The 17,165-nt window shown below is 45.7% G+C and overlaps 1 protein-coding gene across 11 annotated transcripts in view; it reads right to left on the reverse strand.

Moving 5' to 3' along the window:
* The window catches only part of ZDHHC20 (zinc finger DHHC-type palmitoyltransferase 20), an 81,874-nt gene that overhangs the window by 3,337 nt on the left and 61,372 nt on the right, over positions 1 to 17,165 (reverse strand). For 3 of the 11 annotated variants that reach the window (XR_014818922.1, XR_014818919.1, XM_021065449.2), the window contains 4 exons: positions 14,276 to 14,402; positions 8,703 to 8,792; positions 6,698 to 6,813; positions 718 to 4,273 (listed from right to left, as the gene is read on the reverse strand). Coding sequence is in view for 2 of the 11 variants with exons in the window: in XM_021065449.2 (XP_020921108.2) it covers positions 4,266 to 4,273; positions 6,698 to 6,813; positions 8,703 to 8,792; positions 14,276 to 14,402 (341 nt within the window). In the remaining 9 variants the exon portion in view is untranslated. Of the gene's footprint in view, positions 1 to 717; positions 4,274 to 5,581; positions 5,660 to 6,697; positions 6,814 to 7,154; positions 7,200 to 8,702; positions 8,793 to 14,275; positions 14,403 to 17,165 lie in introns of those variants that run through there. The other 8 variants (XR_014818914.1, XR_014818921.1, XR_002336599.2 and 5 more) reach the window with 7 other exon arrangements.

Here is a 17,165-nt window from a genome sequence, read left to right on the forward strand (position 1 = left end):
CTGTGAGTTGTGGTGCAGGCTGCAGACGTGGCTCAGATCCCATGTTGCTGTGGCTGTGGTGGAGGCCGGGAGCTATGGCCCCGATTCGACCCCTAGCCTGAGAACCTCCACATGCTGTGGGTGCAGCCCTAAAAACACAATAAATAAAATAAAATAAAAAACATGGCCAGTGTGATGTCATCAGTTCTACCCTTTGTGTGGTAAATGGCCTTTTGGTGGCCATTTGTAGTAGTTAACCATTTTCCTTACCCCAAACAGGGCTCTGAATTAGGGGGGAAAATAGTTGCTTTATCTTGCAAACGAACTACGAATCATTAACTCTATCTTATGGCCTTCTTGTTTCATTCAGCTGCCTTAAACTATCACAACGTTGTCCCTTTGGAAGGAACACTCAAGACGAAATCTATTATTCAACATCATGACAACCACAGTTCAACAATTTTCACAGTGTTCCAAGGTACTTAGAATCCTAAAGTGACTTCTGAATTGGAAATGCTGTTTAATGAAAGCTGAAATGACACCTTTTTGATAAAGCAAGGTACCCTCTGGCCTAGGTAAACCAGAGCATGGCTGCGCTCAAGGGACACCTGTGCTCACCCAAGATATCAGCCAGATCTCTTTTTCTAACTAAATATGATGTCGCCAGGTTTTCAAGATGACTAAAATAATGGTTAGTCTCTCATGTGGTAAATACAACTTTATAACAACAACAACAAAAACAGTTCAAATACAGGACTTTATTTATTAATCAAGTAAATCACTATTACGATTTTTGAAAAAAAAAAAAAAAAAACGTTTAAAAATGTTCAGCCTTCATGTTAATGTAGGTTAGCCACCCAAACGACAAAGCAAAGGTAACATGAAGTCATGGTCCAGGGTTACACTTAGACAAAAACAAGACTTACTGTGGGACTGGGTAAGTGAAGACAACCAAACTCTTTCAAATTTGTTTATATAAAAACATATTAAAGATCACTTTAAAATAGTGTCCGTCTTTCCTTTAAGAGGCATAGACCCATCTGCAATTGTGTACAAATACAACAGACTCAACTAATACCTTTCAGAAGCTTTTAATACAAATACAATTCCTTACTTCTTTATGCAATGCAACAAAATAATATAAAGTGAAGTCATTAGAAAAATACGAAACTTTCTGAATCTATACGGCATTTTTAATTTAAGCTGGAAAATACAGTTCAGATCATATGAAACACATGAATTTCAGGTTTACACACTAGCTGTATCTTACAGAATATTAGATATGGTCTTTATTTGGGCTGAAGTGCAAAAATAGAATTAATTTCTCAATAATAGATTAGTTAAAAATACTTTCCACTGACAGCGGTACTAGTCCTAGAACAAAATATTAGCAAAACATATTTGTAAGTCATTTGTCTTTTCAGTGCCCCAATTATGCAGATCCTAATACTTAGCCCTTTAATATGCATCTGCTTTAGAGATGACATAGCTGAAAACCTGTAATTTAAACAATCCTACAGTCAAAATCTGCTTTCTAATAGAAATAAAATTCAAGTAAACACTGCCTATTTGATTTAAACTGAACTTAGAGTTAAATTAACTTATGATACACTGGATCATCACCACTAAATATGTATAAGGATTAAAAAAAAAAAAATCACCCACATGCAAAGACAAAGCTAAACTCGGTAAGCAGTGAATGTTTAGTGACCACTGAGCTGCAGCTGCTCTTTGGTTTGGCACAGTGACCGTGGTCAGACGCCTCAGGTACTGAACATTCAAGTAAGTCTGTGCCCGGTTGTCTAACCTGTTGTTAATGGCAATGGCAAGACCTGAAATTCAACTCGCTCTTCCTTAGATACCCCTGCCAGCGTTCAAGCCTCTGAAGGAATGAAGACAGAACCAACACATTCGACAGGGCGTCGCCGTGAGCGCTTCTCCCCAGAGCTGACAGCCCTCATCAACACAGCCCACACACCAAAGAGGCGCCGTTCCCCGAGTTCCAGGGAACGTGTGGGTCCCGCCGAGGGGTCATCCACACGTACGAGCAGACTCAGTCGAGGGCTTTTCAGAACCTGGCCAATGCTGGCCACCCGAGAACGAAAGCAAAGGCAGCCAAAGTGAAGGGCTTTAGCTGAAAAGTTAGCAAAAGGTGCTTATGGTAACAATTAAACGAAGAAGAGAAACGAGCAGGTGCTTACGGTGCCGTGAGGAGGATGACGGTGCCGAGCAGAAAGGACTGGAAACAGGAGGACACCGCAAGAGCCCCCGCGCAGGTTAAGGGGAAACAAAGTTCGCTCAGTTGTTGATCAGTTACACGCAAATCCTCTGACCCGAATATAGAAAAGTCCCTAAGAAGTGACTTCTGAAGGCAGTCATTTGGCAGTTACGACGCCTTTATGATCTATGCAAACTATCAGCGATGTGATGTTTCTCGGCTGATAAGTGAGACCCCTTAACTCTCACACAGGACCACAGAGTGGACATGAGAGAAGCTGCACGACAGTGTTTCAAACCACATTTTCAAAGCCACCTCATTCCTCTAGTTCAAAGGGAAAAACATTACTTCCTTCAAAAATCTACTGTTAATACGGCCCAGGGAAGCACACAAACCCTGTAAACTGTAAACCTGGATTCGCTGGCTGTAAAAGGTGTGCTACGTTAGGACATCACAGAGCTCTCCCTAGTACATTGTTTGGCATCCAGAAGGAACTCCGAAATGTCTGCCGGATGAATGTACTGTGCAAAATCAGAAACTGCAGAAGGGGGAGTCAGCCAGCGTCCAGTCCGGATCATCCGAGACACCCCCCAACCCCACCTTTCTCTAGCGTTAATGCAACAATTCCTGTCACCTGGATTGGATTTCAAAAGGAAAAAGTGGATACATGTCAAGGCAGAAAGGGATGAGGTTTAAAATCCTGCATTTAAGAGTGGAATCTCTCTCGCAAAAAACTGAAGCTTTGAATGACTACTCGGATGAGAATTGCTTTCTGGAGAGCAGTGTTGTGCTAAACAGTTTTAGCCTAGTTCAAACTGCATTTTAAGTCACTGTTTAAGCTGTTATAAGATTACTACAGAAAGTTTCAAAGCAAACTTCAGTCATGACTCGGATTGCAATGCGAGAGCTGACTCAGCAGCGGGCAGCGCTCTGAAAACGTGTGCGACCTCGAGCTTGGCTGACTCTCTGTCCTGTTCTGGCCACTCCTGCAATCCTGCTGTGTCCAGTATTTCTATAGCACATGTAACCTACGATTCCCTACTGTATTAGGTAACCTTGGAAATTCCACAAAAGAAGTAGTTTTTTTAAGCAAAGAGAAAAAATTTCTTATGCTGCCAAATTTCCTTTAAGCCTTGGGCACACCACCACATGTAGTTTAATTAATGCTCAGATCTAAGCCTTCAATGAGTTATACAAATGTGTCCCATGTTTTAAACGACTATATTAGGTATCTAAACCCTTCTGAGTGTTATTTTATAGCCAACAATTAAAAAATCTTTATTAAAAATGTTGAAAAGTATAAAACGGTAACTATAAATCAGCAATCACCAATTTTTTTTTAAAAGCAATTCTTTTCTTTTTCTTACACAGTACAGGCAACAGTAATTTGATTATTATTATTCCCTTTCAGCCACCATACGGACCTAGCTGTTCACTTAAGACATGCTTGTTTGTTGGTTGGTTTTTGTTTTTTTTTTGTCTTTTTAGGGCTGCACCCATGGCACATGGGGGTCGAATCTGAGCTGTAGCCGCTGGCCTATGCCACGGCCACAGCAACGCCAGATCTGAGCCACGTCTGCGACCTATTCCACAGCTCACGGCAACATCGGATCCTTAACCCACTGATCGAGGCCAAGGATCGAAGCTGCGTCCTCATGGATACTAGTCAGATTCGTTTCCACAGAACCATAACAGCAACTCCAAGACATGTTTTTAGCTTGTGTTTCTGGAGTGAAAATTTATACAGATACTAAGAAACAGCTCTAATAATGTAGCTCAAGTATCCAAAAAATACATATGCCATGGTAATGTGTGACCTGATGTTACAGCAATTCCTAGCGGTAAGTAAGTTAGGTCATGTTTGTGGCCATGAAGTCAGTGCTGAACAAATGGGCTCCTTTAGGGTTAAGGCATCTTCCCGCGCTGAGCAGTGCTTCTGTGGATCCAGCAAAGCTGTACAAAGGGTTCCTTTTTCAAAAAATATATCTTCGGTTATACTTCAATCACTTCATTCCATGGATCATTTTCTTGCACATAAAACTGAAAATATCAGTCGATAATGTTTTTTTTATAAACCTATAAAACCAGAAACAATTGAATTATTGATTAAAATGTGATTTTATACTTCTGAAAGTAAGATTTATGCAACAGTTCTTCAGGCTAAGGCAGAAAGCTGCTAACAGGACAAGACAGGAGAGCTCTACTGGAAGCCTACGACCACGCTGCTGACGATAAAGGGGCTTTCTAGACGCTGTGCCCGGATCCCTGAAGCCATCGAGTGCGTTTTAACGGCAGCAGGCGCTTACACGGCTCCCTTCCGTGGGCCTGGACACACTCTGAGGAGACGCTAGAGGATGTCGGTGGGAATCTCAGCAAAGACCTTCCACCACGAGCCTCAGCCGCTTCTCCGTCTACGGGGAGAGGACGCGCAGAGCCCGGGCCGGGCGCCCCGAGGACGGCTCCTGCCCGGCGGGACCCCACCCGGCGGGTTCCGATGCTCTCTGGGTCTGAGGCTCTGGCGGTACCCGGGACTCGGGCTCCAGGTCCTTGGAAGGGGACTGAGTGCTAAGACAAACACCTCGCAAGGGAACAGACGTGCCCCGGCTGACACAAAGGATGAGCAAGGAGAAACGGAGGGAATACGGGTGTGTCGTCTTAAGCTGCTAGGTTTGCGGTAACTTGTCAGGTAGCAACAGAAGCAAGAAGCACCACACAGAGGTTTTCAAGCTCCAACAGCTGCGTGTGGCACTGCCGGGCCACTGAGCTTAGCTGCCCACACACAGGCAGTCGGCTGTCCTCTTGGTTCTAAGCGTCAGGAGAGAGTCCGCTGCATCTCTGTGGTTCAGTGTGGGTACCAAGCGCTCGCTCTCTGGTTCCACTGGTCCAGCGGAAAGTCTCCTCCCCTTCAATGAACCTCCTCTGGCTACTGTCTCTGGGCACACAGACTGGGCACCGCCGATCCGGGCATGCGGCTGCCGTAAGCTGCTCCTCTGCTGTATCTTTTACCAAGTAAATAACACCAACGAACTTCTTAAGGCTTTTTTCAGTCTGACTCTCTCTTCTCTGCATCGGATTTCTTCAGTCGTGGGCAAAGGCCACCCTTTTCCCTCAAACTAATAAATAAGGTACCATGTGCTGAAAAGGTGAGCTGTCCATGTATCAATCCTAAAGGACTTTTATTATTTTCTTCATTAACCCATCAATAAATAGTCACTAAGACTGTGCTAGGAATGGTAAGAATATGGGATTTATGTAGATCTCTCCAGAACTACCTGATTTTGCTGATATAATAGAGTAAAAAAAAAGACTGAGCTACAAGCTGTTTTGAGATGACATGCAAACAAATGGCACTTGTTTGAAGAAATTACCTTTATACTGTCTTACCTTGGTCTTAGTCAATTGGTTAGTTATGAACAAGTGGTACTCAATTTTCTACGGCCACTGTAACATGATTATTTGTCCCTGCAAGCACATAATTATATATGACATGACAAAAAACAAGTATCAATTTTCTGGCTAAACGGTCAAATTGACGATTACAGTAAACGCAAGTTTTATGTAAACACTAAATGGCCTTCTGCTGCCACCAGAAGGGAAGCTGAGCTAAGGGCTGAAAGCTGGTTTTGTGCTTCTCTTTTCGAAAAATTCCACAGGCTCTCAAAAACGTTCAGCAGCAAGAATTTAACGTGCACGAAACCAGTCTTTCCTGGATCTTATACTGAGACTCCAACGACCTGAACGAAGGTCGTAATGACACTAATTGAAGAGAATTGAACTGCTGCTGAAAAGCCACAATGGTGACACTTCAGAAATTCTGACAGCAAGTTTCCAAGTCGTAGGGTATTTCCCTGCGTTAGTGCAAATCCATCTGAGTGTCCAAACCCCCTTCCCACAGCACAAGAAGGATGTTCTTACTATAAGCGATAAGAACCACGGATAGGCTGTGGGCTGTAGACGCTATAAGGGGTTAGACTACACTAGAAACCCAGGTCTGACCAAAGCCCACGTCCATCGTGTCACCTGTTGTCCCTACATCCGTAATTCAGGAACTGGTCAAGAGGCATCACGAAAAGGTTAAAGTATGTCCAGTGCCCTCTTTTTAGACTAAGACAAACAGCCAAAGAGCAGAAGGCCTTTCAACATTATTTTTCAAATATGCAGAAGCTATGACCCTGAAGAATAACCTTGTTGAAGCATCATTCACAGCATGACGCCCAAGAGCGTCGCTGCCTCTGCGGGAACACGGCTGGGGAACAGCAGCAGAAACCACCGTGAACAGAGCAGAACGAGACACAGAAGCCGCTGCTAACCTTCCCCCGCACCTCTGCCTCCATGAGAGTGGCCAGGAAACACGAACTCCCCGCATCCAAGGCGTTTCATTAAAAAGTCCCACCCATTTTGGTATTTTAAAATACCACATTACGGTTTTTCCGCATTTATTAGATCCGATGACTCTCATTTTAACCAGACGAAGCCATGTTCTCAGATGACAAGAATTACCTGGTCTGACCACGCCTTCTTCAGATCCATCTTCCAGCCACTGAGATTCACTGTCCAACAAGCGGTTTTTTGATTCGCTAAGCGGCTTGATAGGAAAGGGTTGATTTGAGCCAATACTGAAAAGAGGAGCAGGTAACTTAGTAAATAGTTTAATGCCCAATGGAAAGATAATTAATAAGCAGCAAATTAGTATTCCTTCTAAGTATGTGAGGGCAACTCAGGAGGTCTCAGCGCTCTGAAAAAACTCCATCTTCAAAAGAAAAATATGCCCCCAACCCCCCTGTAAATGACTCTCTAGACCCAAGAGTCTCTACTCAGCACTGCCAATGAAAACAATTAGGCAAAAGGAAAAGAAGTCCAGAGGCCAGTCTGAAACACACTCAACGTGTTAATCAAGAGCCGTAAGGTAGCACAGGACAGGTGAGGTCTACGTCTGTGGCCAGGACAAAAAAATTACCTGTCATTTCCCAAGTTTTCTGCTTTCTACCTCTGCAGTATAGATCTAAGGGGAAAAAATGATTTAGTGATTCAGCGGAGACTTATTTTCTAGCTCAGAGACCCAGGGAAGGAGGGAAGGAGCAGCACAAGGAGCAGGAAAGGGATCTACTTGGGGCCCGACGCTGCGCCAGGGGCTCCGGGCACACGGTCGCCACCTGTACAAACCCCTGGGGTGGGAGGAAGCCGCCTTTTCCAGAACTGCAGGCTGAGGCTCAGAGAGTTTCAGCAACTTGTTCAGACCCACAAGATGTGAGCAGGCTGAGGCCCCAAGGCCTCAGGGTCTGGGTTCTAAGGCCTATGTGCTTCTGAAAGTAACCCACCACCTAGGAATTTATAATCCCGCCTCCCTATAATTTAGTTCTGGAATAAATACGTTTCAAGGGTTTCACTTTGGCAGAAGTATCTACCTTCTTTCACATTTCATTTAAAGTGAACTATTTCTCTGAGTTCCTGCCGTAGCTCAGTGGTTAACAAAATCTGACTAGCATCCATAAGGACGCAGGTTCGATCCCTGGCCTCGCTCAGTGGGTTAAGAATCTGGCATTGCTGTGGCTGTGGTGTGGCTGGCAGCTGTACTTCCGATTTGACCCCTAGCCTGGGAACCTCCATATGCTGCAGGTGCGGCCCTAAAAAGCAAAAAATAAAAATAAAATAAAATAAATAAAACGAACAATTTCTCTGAGTTTATAAGTCAGTTTGCTTGCCATACAAACACTGAGAAAATATCCTCTAAGATGAATGAATAAGAAGATTTTGTATTTTTATTTCTGAATTCTCATTACCATTATTGTCACACGTGCAGTAAAAATCTATTTACCAAAATAAAATGGTGAGGAGTTCCCGTTGTGGCTCAGTGGTTAACGGATCTGACTAGGAACCAAGAGGTTGTGGGTTTGATCCCTGGCCTTGCTCAGTGGGTTACGGATCCGGCGTTGCCGTGACCTGTGGTGTAGGTCGCAGACGAGGCTCGGATCCCGTGTTGCTGTGGCTGTGGTGTAGGCCGGCAGCTGCAGCTCTGATCAGACCCCTAGCCTGGGAACCTCCATCTACCTGGGAGCAGCCCTAGAAAAGGCAATAAGACCAAAAAATATATAAAAAGAAAAAAAAAAATGATGAACACAATGACTAACTTCTTTGAAAAAATATAACTGATACAAACCAACATAATCAAACCTTACAAGAGTCTTGGTTTCTGGGAAGACGCGGCATAGGATGGGTGGCCTGCTTCCTACTCTGTCGGGACACCTCCGTGACCTGGGGCTGTCCTGGATCACTACTAACCGCAACGTTTAATCCCTTTACCCCCCCCCCCAAAGCGTTCCGCTCTGACCGATTAGAAACACCGTGGTCCTCAGCTCGCCCAGCGAATGCAGACACAGACCCTCCGGGAAAACTCAACGGAACTTTACTTACGCTGGCTCGCTGCAGCACCCTGCAATCCTCTCTGCAACACACACACACTTCGCTTTATAATGAATTCTGACAAACTTAATGACAAGAAACACACCTTCTGCCACTTTCACTTTGGTTTGAAACGGAAGCTTGTTCTGGATCCGTCCCCACAAGGCGAGTCGGAAAACTGCAGCCGTCCCCCTGACTGCGGAATGAAGAATATCAATTTAATCATGTTAATTCAAAGTGGTCAAATTTAACACGTATCTTTCAGAGGCACGGTATAAAGAAATTATCAAAATTTGTCACTTCAGAGACTAATTCCTAAGACCCCTAATTTAGAGGGTCATTAGACTCCACTGAGGAAACAGTCTTTCTTTTATAATTTACACATAGTTTAAAACAGTATCTTCCATAATTATTAAAACTATTATCTGTTAAGGCTACGACACCTCAAACATCCATGTTCGAATATTTGGGTAATTGACCTGCTTACCACAATCACTTCGGACGTCATGGAGTCTCAGGTTGAAATGTAATGTAAATTCCACACATTTATTCATTCAACAATATTCATTAAACAAATACTTCCTGGAAGCCTAAGATGTTCTGGGGGCCATTTCAGGTGCTAAGCTATGTCGGAGAACAGAATAAAAAGGAAACCTCTGCCCTGAAGAAGTCCACAACCCACGCGGCCAGCCACGCCTCTCTCGCACGTTCTTTTCTTCCAAGGGCTGAACCCACAGCAGACGGAAGTTCCCGGCTAAGGGCTCAATCTGGAGCTACAGCTGCACCAGATCCTTAACCCACTGAGCGAGGCCAGGGATCGAACCCACAGCTTCACGGACTAGGCTGGGTCTGTAACGGGCACTCCCCACGTTCCAAAATCATCAAAACTGAGCACCGCCGGGAACTGCACTTGTAGCCAAGGCGGATTAACTGGTAGGCTCGACCTCCTGTCGAACATACAGCTGTTTTCAAAACAGGCAGCACAGAGTGTGGTGTCTGAATAAAGCAACGCCACACAAGGAGGCGCAGCGTCTGCTGAACTTGAGCACCAGGAGGGGGCACGAAATGAGCAGAGCAAGGTGGTGCTCTGTCACTGGGTTTCGGGAACTCAAGGAGGCCTGCCTATCAGACAGAACTGGGGAAGAGGGACACGCAGAGGAGGGGCTACGGGGACCTGCCCAGGGTTTTACCTGAGTCTCGTGATGCATACTAAGCTGCGCATGTGAGCTCACGAAAAGAGCACCTGGAGAGGGTAAGCTGAACAGACCAGAGCCTGCACAGCCCCGAAAGTCATTCAAACCGGACTGCCAGCTAAGAGCCATCCCAGTGAACAGCTGGATCCCCCGAGGCCCCAGCAGGCTCTCGCCTTTGCTGTAGGATTCAATTTGCCCCCAGAGAAAATGCAGCTTTACCCTCAGCCTAACGAGGCTTCAAACAAGCCTCAGGAAATGCAAGTAACCTAATGGGCTGTCCAAACAAAACTCAGCGTGTTCTAAAGGGAGAGAATAACATTTACTCAGAATTCAAAATGCCCACCATCCGATCAAAAATCACTAGCATAAAAAATAGCAGGAAAATGTGACACAACTAAGAAGGAAAAAATGTCAACAGAAAAGATTTAGAAATGACCATGAAAACCTGAAACAAAGACTTTAAAATAGTGATTACAGGGTTATAGGGATTCACACTGTGGTGCAACAAGATCTGCCAACACCTGGGCGCGCGAGGAAAAAGGTTTGATCCCTGGCCCGGGACAGTGGGTTAACGATCAGGCGTTGCCAACAGTGGCTTGGTCTGATACCTGATACGGTAACTCCATATGTGGCAGGGTGACCAGAAGATGAAAATACTGAAAAGCAGGGACTATAAATATGTCCATGAATTAACGGGAAAAAGTGGATATATGATATCTGAAATGAAAAATTCACTGGATGAGCTTAACACTAGACATCACAGAGGAAGAGACCAGTGAACTTACAGACGTAACAACAGAAACCATCCAACGTGAGGTCACGAGAGAAAAGATGGGGGGGTGGGAGGGACAAGAGCAATGACTGTGGGTCACGACCACATCTAAGAGAAAAGCCAGTGGGGTGGGCACAGGAAGAGGGGAGCAGACAGAAAAACAACTGAAAATTACTTGGATTTGACCGAAGTATAAATTCATAGATCCAAAGAGCCGAATGAACTCCAAGGAGGATGAACACAAGGAAAACCACACTGAGGAGCATCATCAAACTACTTAAAACCAGTGATAAAGATCAAACCCTAAAACATCAAGAGGGGCAAAAAGACAGTAATTTAAAGGCACACCTTGTTTTACTGTGTTTCATTTTACTGTGCTTCACAGATACTGTCGTTTTTAAAAATTAAAAGTTTGAGGCAATCCTGCATTGAGCAAGTCTTCTACTGGTGTCATTTCCCCAACAGCATTCGCACATTTCATGTCTCTGTGTCACATGTGCATAATTCCCGAAATTTTTTTTTTTTTTCTTTTGCTTTACTTTTAAGGGCTGCACCCTGTGGCACATGGAAGTTCCCAGGCTAGGGGTCGAATAGGAACTACAGTGGCCGGCCAACACCACTTGGGATCTGAGCTGCATCTGCGACCTACACCACAGCTCATGGCAATGCTGGGTTCTTAACCCACTGAGTGAGGCCAGGGATCAAACCTGTATCCTCATGGATCCTAGTTGGGCTTGCTACCACTGAGCCACAAAGGGAACTTCCTCAAACTAATAACTTCTCATTATTGGTACTTTTTTTTTTTTTTTTTTTGTCTTTTTTGCCTTTTCTAGGGTTGCACCTATGGCATATGGAGGTTCCCAGGCCAGGGGTCGAATTGGAGCTGTAGCTGCTGGCCTACACCACAGCCACAGCAACACCAGATCTGAGCCACGTATTCGACCTACACCACAGCTCATGGCAACACCAGATCCTTAGCCCACTGAGCGAGGCCAGGGATTGAACCTGTAATCTCACGGTTCCTAGTTGGATTCGTTAACCACTGAGCCACAACAGGAACTCCTGTTTTTTATTTTTTATTATTTTTCTTCTTTTTAGGGCCCCATATACAGCATATGGAGGTTCCCAGGCTACAGTGGCTGAATCAGAGCCACAGCCACAGCAACTCCAGATCTGGGCCACAACCACAACCCATGCCACAGCTTACAGCAATACCAGATCCTTAACCCACTGAGTGAGGCCAGGAATCGAGCCCGCATCCTCATGAATACTAGTTGAGTTCTTACTGCTGAGCCACAATGGGGAACTCCTGTATGTTGTTTTTTATAATGGTACTGAAAACTTAACAGTTTACAGGTAATGTAAATGTAATTTTTATATGTGCAGGGAAACAAAATTGTGTGACTCATGTTATGGTGTTATTTGCTTTATTGCGGTCATCTGGAACAGAACCCGCAACATCTCTGAGGTCTGCTGACAAACAGTGGGATAAACGTAAGAGAGGGGAACTTCCCCTGTGGCCTAGCAGGTTAAGGACCCAGCACTGCCAAAGCTGCAGCACAGATCACAACCGTGGCACAGATTTGATCCCTGTAATCTCATGGTTCCTAGTTGGATTCGTTAACCACTGAGCCACAATGGGAACTCCAGGCTCTGTGCTTTTTATACTCTCTGCAGTCCCTCCCCACATTGTGGCAGGACCTGAAGCTGCATGTCTGCGACTCCGCCTGAGGCCTGCCCGGCTCCCTGAGGGGCTGCTGCCCTTCTGTTCAGTCTTTGCTGTGTCTGCCGTGGGTCGAACCCGTTGCTGTATCTTCAGGTGCAGGAGTCTCTCCTGTGCCCTTCACCCACTGTCTCTTATACTGACGTTTCTCCATTCTGACTGGTTGGAACACAGAATGTTGTTCTTTAAGGTTGTTTTTTCTAAACAGAACGTTCAGTGTTGTCAGTGGGTTCTTGTGTGTGTTTGTTTCTCTTCCTAAAAGGTATTCCAGTGTCTTCTGGGTTGTGTTGTCTGTGACAAGAAATAGCCTCCTGACTTTTCTTTCTTACTGTTTTTTCCTTGCTGCACCCATGCCATGTCTCATTTTTAACCTGCGGAGCCACAACAGGACCCCCAAGAATAGATCTTAAAAATTCTCCTCAGCGGAGTTCCTGTCGTGGCGCAGTGGTTAACGAATCCGACTAGGAACCATGAAGTTGCGGGTTCGGTCCCTGCCCCTGCTCAGTGGGTTAAGGATCTGGCGTTGCCGTGAGCTGTGGTGTAGGTCACAGACAGGGCTCAGATCCCGTGTTGCTGTGGCTCTGGCGTAGGCCTGTGGCTACGGCTCTGATTTGACCCCTAGCCTGGGAACCTCCATAAGCCCCGGGAGTGGCCCTAGAAAAGGCAAAAAGACAAAAACAAAAAACCCCAAAAACAAAACAAAACAGAAAAGCAGCCAGAGAAAAAAGAGATAGGACAGAAAGAGTAAAAACGATAATAAACTACCCATCAGGAATAATGCAAGCAACATCCATAATTCCATACCAAGCAAGAGTGTCACTCAGAAATTAAGGAAAATATGTCATTTTCAGACAAAATAATAAACAATACAGTTAAGTAATAAGGAAAACCCCCACAACACTTACAAATTTGATACGTGAATTTCACATATTTTTTTCCTTTTCTATAGTAACTTTTGGTATATAGATGGCTTAGGATGGCTGAGAATTTGAGAGAAAAGTAAAATCATGAATCATCTTCAGCATATATTGTCATTTAAATTTGAGGTAAAAACTGCATTAATAGCTAGTTCTTCTTTTGACTTAAGACACAAGAGACCACATAACCTGAACTGGAAATCTTTGAAGCTACGGCCAATCTGCAACTGTGGTTTGGATTCAACCCCTGGCCCAGGAACTTCCATATGCTGTAGGTGCGGCCATTAAAAAAATTCTTACAGGAGTTCCCGTCGTGGCGCAGTGGTTAACGAATCCGACTAGGAACCTTGAGGTTGTCGGTTCGGTCCCTGACCTTGCTCAGTGGGTTAACAATCCGGCGTTGCCGTGAGCTGTGGTGTAGGTTGCAGATGCGGCTCGGATCCAGCGTTGCTGTGGCTCTGGCGTAGGCCAGTGACTACAGCTCCGATTCGACCCCTAGCCCGGGAACCTCCATATGCCGCAGGAATGGCCCAAAGAAATAGCAAAAAGACAAAAAAAAAAAAAAAAAAAAAAAAAAAGAAAGAAAAAGACAAAATACCATATGATATCACTTATACATGGAATCTAAAATATGACACCAAAAAAAAAAATTCTTACAATTCTTTACTTCAAACAGCTTATTTTCATTTAGAAGGAAAAAGAGAAATTTGTATTTTCTATGAACCATCTTTTTTCTCCCTCATCCCCATTCAAATATATGCCCAAACTCTCTTTCTACCCCTATAAAACACGAAAAATAAAATACCACACGAGATGTTCTGAGCTTCCCCAGTCTTAAGGCTCATAACCATGTCATCATGTACCACATTCTCTGAACCCAAGACATTCAACCAGAGCGACAGACCAGCACAGATTCCACACTTTCATTTTTACTTAGGCTGCACCCACAGCAAACGAACTCCCGGGTCACAGATGGAACCTGTGCCCTAGCAGCGCCCCAAGCCCCACGGTGACAAAGCTGGGTCCTTAAACCGCTGATGCCATCATTTCTGAGGCGTGCATTTTATAAATTACCTTGAAAATACTGGTAGTAGCCAATATTTCTTTTCATCACCAAAGACTTGTCTCCAATTTTTACTGCATCCAAGAGAGAAGCCATTTCCATCAGGTCCATATGAAAATGTGGGAGCACGGAACGATTCTGTCACATACATTAAAGAAGAGGTAATTAATCTGTTTGAAAATTATAGGAAGGAAGGAAAGTATTACTTTTCTTGCTTTATATCTTTGATATCAAAAGTTATAAATATAGGAATTCCTGTTGTGGCGCAGTGGTTAATGAACTAGACCAGGAACCATGAGGCTGCAGGTTCGATCCTTGGCCTTGCTCATTGGGTTAAGGATCCAGGGTTGCTGTGGGCAGTGGTGTAGACTGTAGACATGGCTTGGATCCCGCGTTGCTGTGGCTGTGGTGTAGGCCAGCGGCCACAGCTCCGATTCGACCCCTAGCCTGGGAGCCTTCATATGCTGCAGGCGTGGCCCTAGAAAAGACAAAAAAAAAAAAAAGAAGAGTTATAAATATAAAATAAATACTATATTTGTAACATTTAAAAAGTGAATTTCTGAAACTTATTTGGGGAAAAAAATATAACCTCTGAATGTTTCATCATCCCTATAAAATGAGAATGTCAAAATAATTATGCAGTATTATGGAAAATCTACAAGTATGTTCAATATACCTTACTCTGCCTTTTTTTTTTTTTTTTTTTAAGACATCCTGTCTCTTGCAATTTCACTCATCCGTTATTTATGAACACCCGACTGTGTGCCTTATGGCACAGGACCAGGTTTTGGGATCCGAAGATAAGTTAGATGAAATTCTGACCACAGAAGCCACAGTCTAACAAAGCCTAACAAAATTACGATGGGACAGAGACACATGGGGGGTGGGTGGGGGAGGAAGGTGAGATATGAGGAGGTGATGCTTGAGCAGCAGGGTCAACCACGAACAACAGGTGAGGCAGCTGATGGTGATCAGAGCCCCTCCTCCAGCCTGGTTGTGCAGGATGTACAGCGGGGCTGGAGAAAGAGCTCGTTTCACATGAAAAGACTTTTTCCTCTGTATTTACGAACAGAATGCATTTCAGCCTGTTTTATAAGCTCAGGATAAGACGCTAGGAGGAGACTGATTGGAAAAGGCTGATGACGTAAGAAAGAAAAAACTGACAGAAGAAAATTCTGGAAGAAACGGGCAGCCTTTAGAAAGGTCCTTAAGAGTCACCACAGACACCAGGAAAGAAGTCAGGAGGGGGCAGCGATGGATCCGGAAGCGGAAATGTCTGGGTGAGGTTACAAAGGTGGGAGGCTAAGAACTTCCTGTGACGACTTCTCATTTCTCCACGGAGGGTTCACGGAACAGGTGAGGAGTAAGGAGACTCATCGGAGTCTGGACAGCAGCACGGCTGTGGCTTACAAGGCGGCAAACCTCATCAGAAACACTCGACACTACTGCCAAGGGAGGTGAGGGCCTCAGTGACGTCTGAGACTTTGCACCTGCAGCTGTGACCGCCTCTGTGGGCGTGAGACGGCCGTGACGGCTCTCTCCAGCCCCATCACACAGGCAGGTAAGACGGGCGGTCATGGACTGGCCAGCGGACGGCGGGAGGAAGCCTGGGGGCAGGTGCAGGGCGGGTGCTGCTGGGAGCAGCTTGGTCATTTATCACAGGGTCTAGAACGGGAAAGGGGGAGAAGTGAAACAAGAAGGAAAAGAAACACTTGGGGGGCTGAGCCCCAAGGAGCAGTAACCCGAGGCAGGGTGCTCGGTAGAGCTGACCGGGTAAAGGCTGTGGGCAGAGACTACAGGACACGGGCCTCCTCCGTTCCAAGGGACAAAAAGGTTCGAGGCTCAGTCACAGGAAGAGCAGCTATCGGGATCAGAGCCTGGCGTGTCTGGGCCACAGCAGCAGTCTGACTGTGCGAGCTCTTAGAGGTGACGAATGATTCAAGGTGTCGGGGGGGGGGGGCTGTGTGGGGGCAGATGTGATGCCAGCAGCACAGCCTCTGGGGGGGGGGGCTGTCATCAGGGCGTGGGAGGTGCGCCCGGGAGGGAGTGCTGTCGGGGAAGACTTTGCTGCTCATCAATTCAGTGCTTTGCAGTCAGCTTTTCTTTTCAAAAAAATACAACAGAAAATATTAGAGCACACCGGACGCAGGTGACATTACTGATGCTTTAAAAAAATCCTGCTTGTTTTATTTACATAATTTCATAGATATGTGTGCACGCACTAGGTCATGAGATAAAATGATGCATTTCTTACTGTAGTCACTGGCAAGAAAGTCTGAAAGAGACTGTTTTTAGGAGACCCCGGTGTTTCCCGGAGAGCGCTCATCTCTCAGACAGCTACAGGGTTTGCAGGAAGCAGGCGAAGCAGCTGAGGACCGGGGCCCACTCAATGCTCAGGCCACCTGTGGTCAGTGCTGAACAGAAGAAACCTCCCTCTCGCTGCTGAGCTGCTGGGCCGTCCTAGGAGCTGGACTGCGGGTGCCTCCTGCCCCTCTGCTTAAAGGTCAGGGGATGAGAGGGTACACTCCTGACGTGAGGAAGCGGCTCCGTGGGGAAAGGACGAGGACGTGAGAACCGCCCGAGAGCAGACACCGCAGAGGGCAACGGGGCACTGGCGCTTACCCGGAAGTCCCTCCCATGGCACGGGACTCAGGAGGACACAAGATCTAAACGATCCAAACACAGCAGTAGCTAAGAGTCTCCTGAAACAGCTGCCTCCTTCCCAGGGACACAGGCCCCGCCACCTCTCCTGGAGGATGCAAGGCTGTGGATGGCAGGCCCTGATGACAGCACTGCCACCTGCCAGCTGGGGCAGGTGCGTGTCAGGGGCCTGTCTCTTGACTCACGTGGCTCACTGAACCTGTCCCTGTATTTTCTCTTTAAAAAAAGGGCCAAAAGGGG

The sequence above is a fragment of the Sus scrofa genome, chromosome 11 (assembly GCF_054392235.1).
Source record: "Sus scrofa isolate SSC_HxYL_T2T_F1_AM1 chromosome 11, Sscrofa_HxYL_maternal_Yorkshire_Landrace_v2.0, whole genome shotgun sequence".
Taxonomy (NCBI): domain Eukaryota; kingdom Metazoa; phylum Chordata; class Mammalia; order Artiodactyla; family Suidae; genus Sus; species Sus scrofa.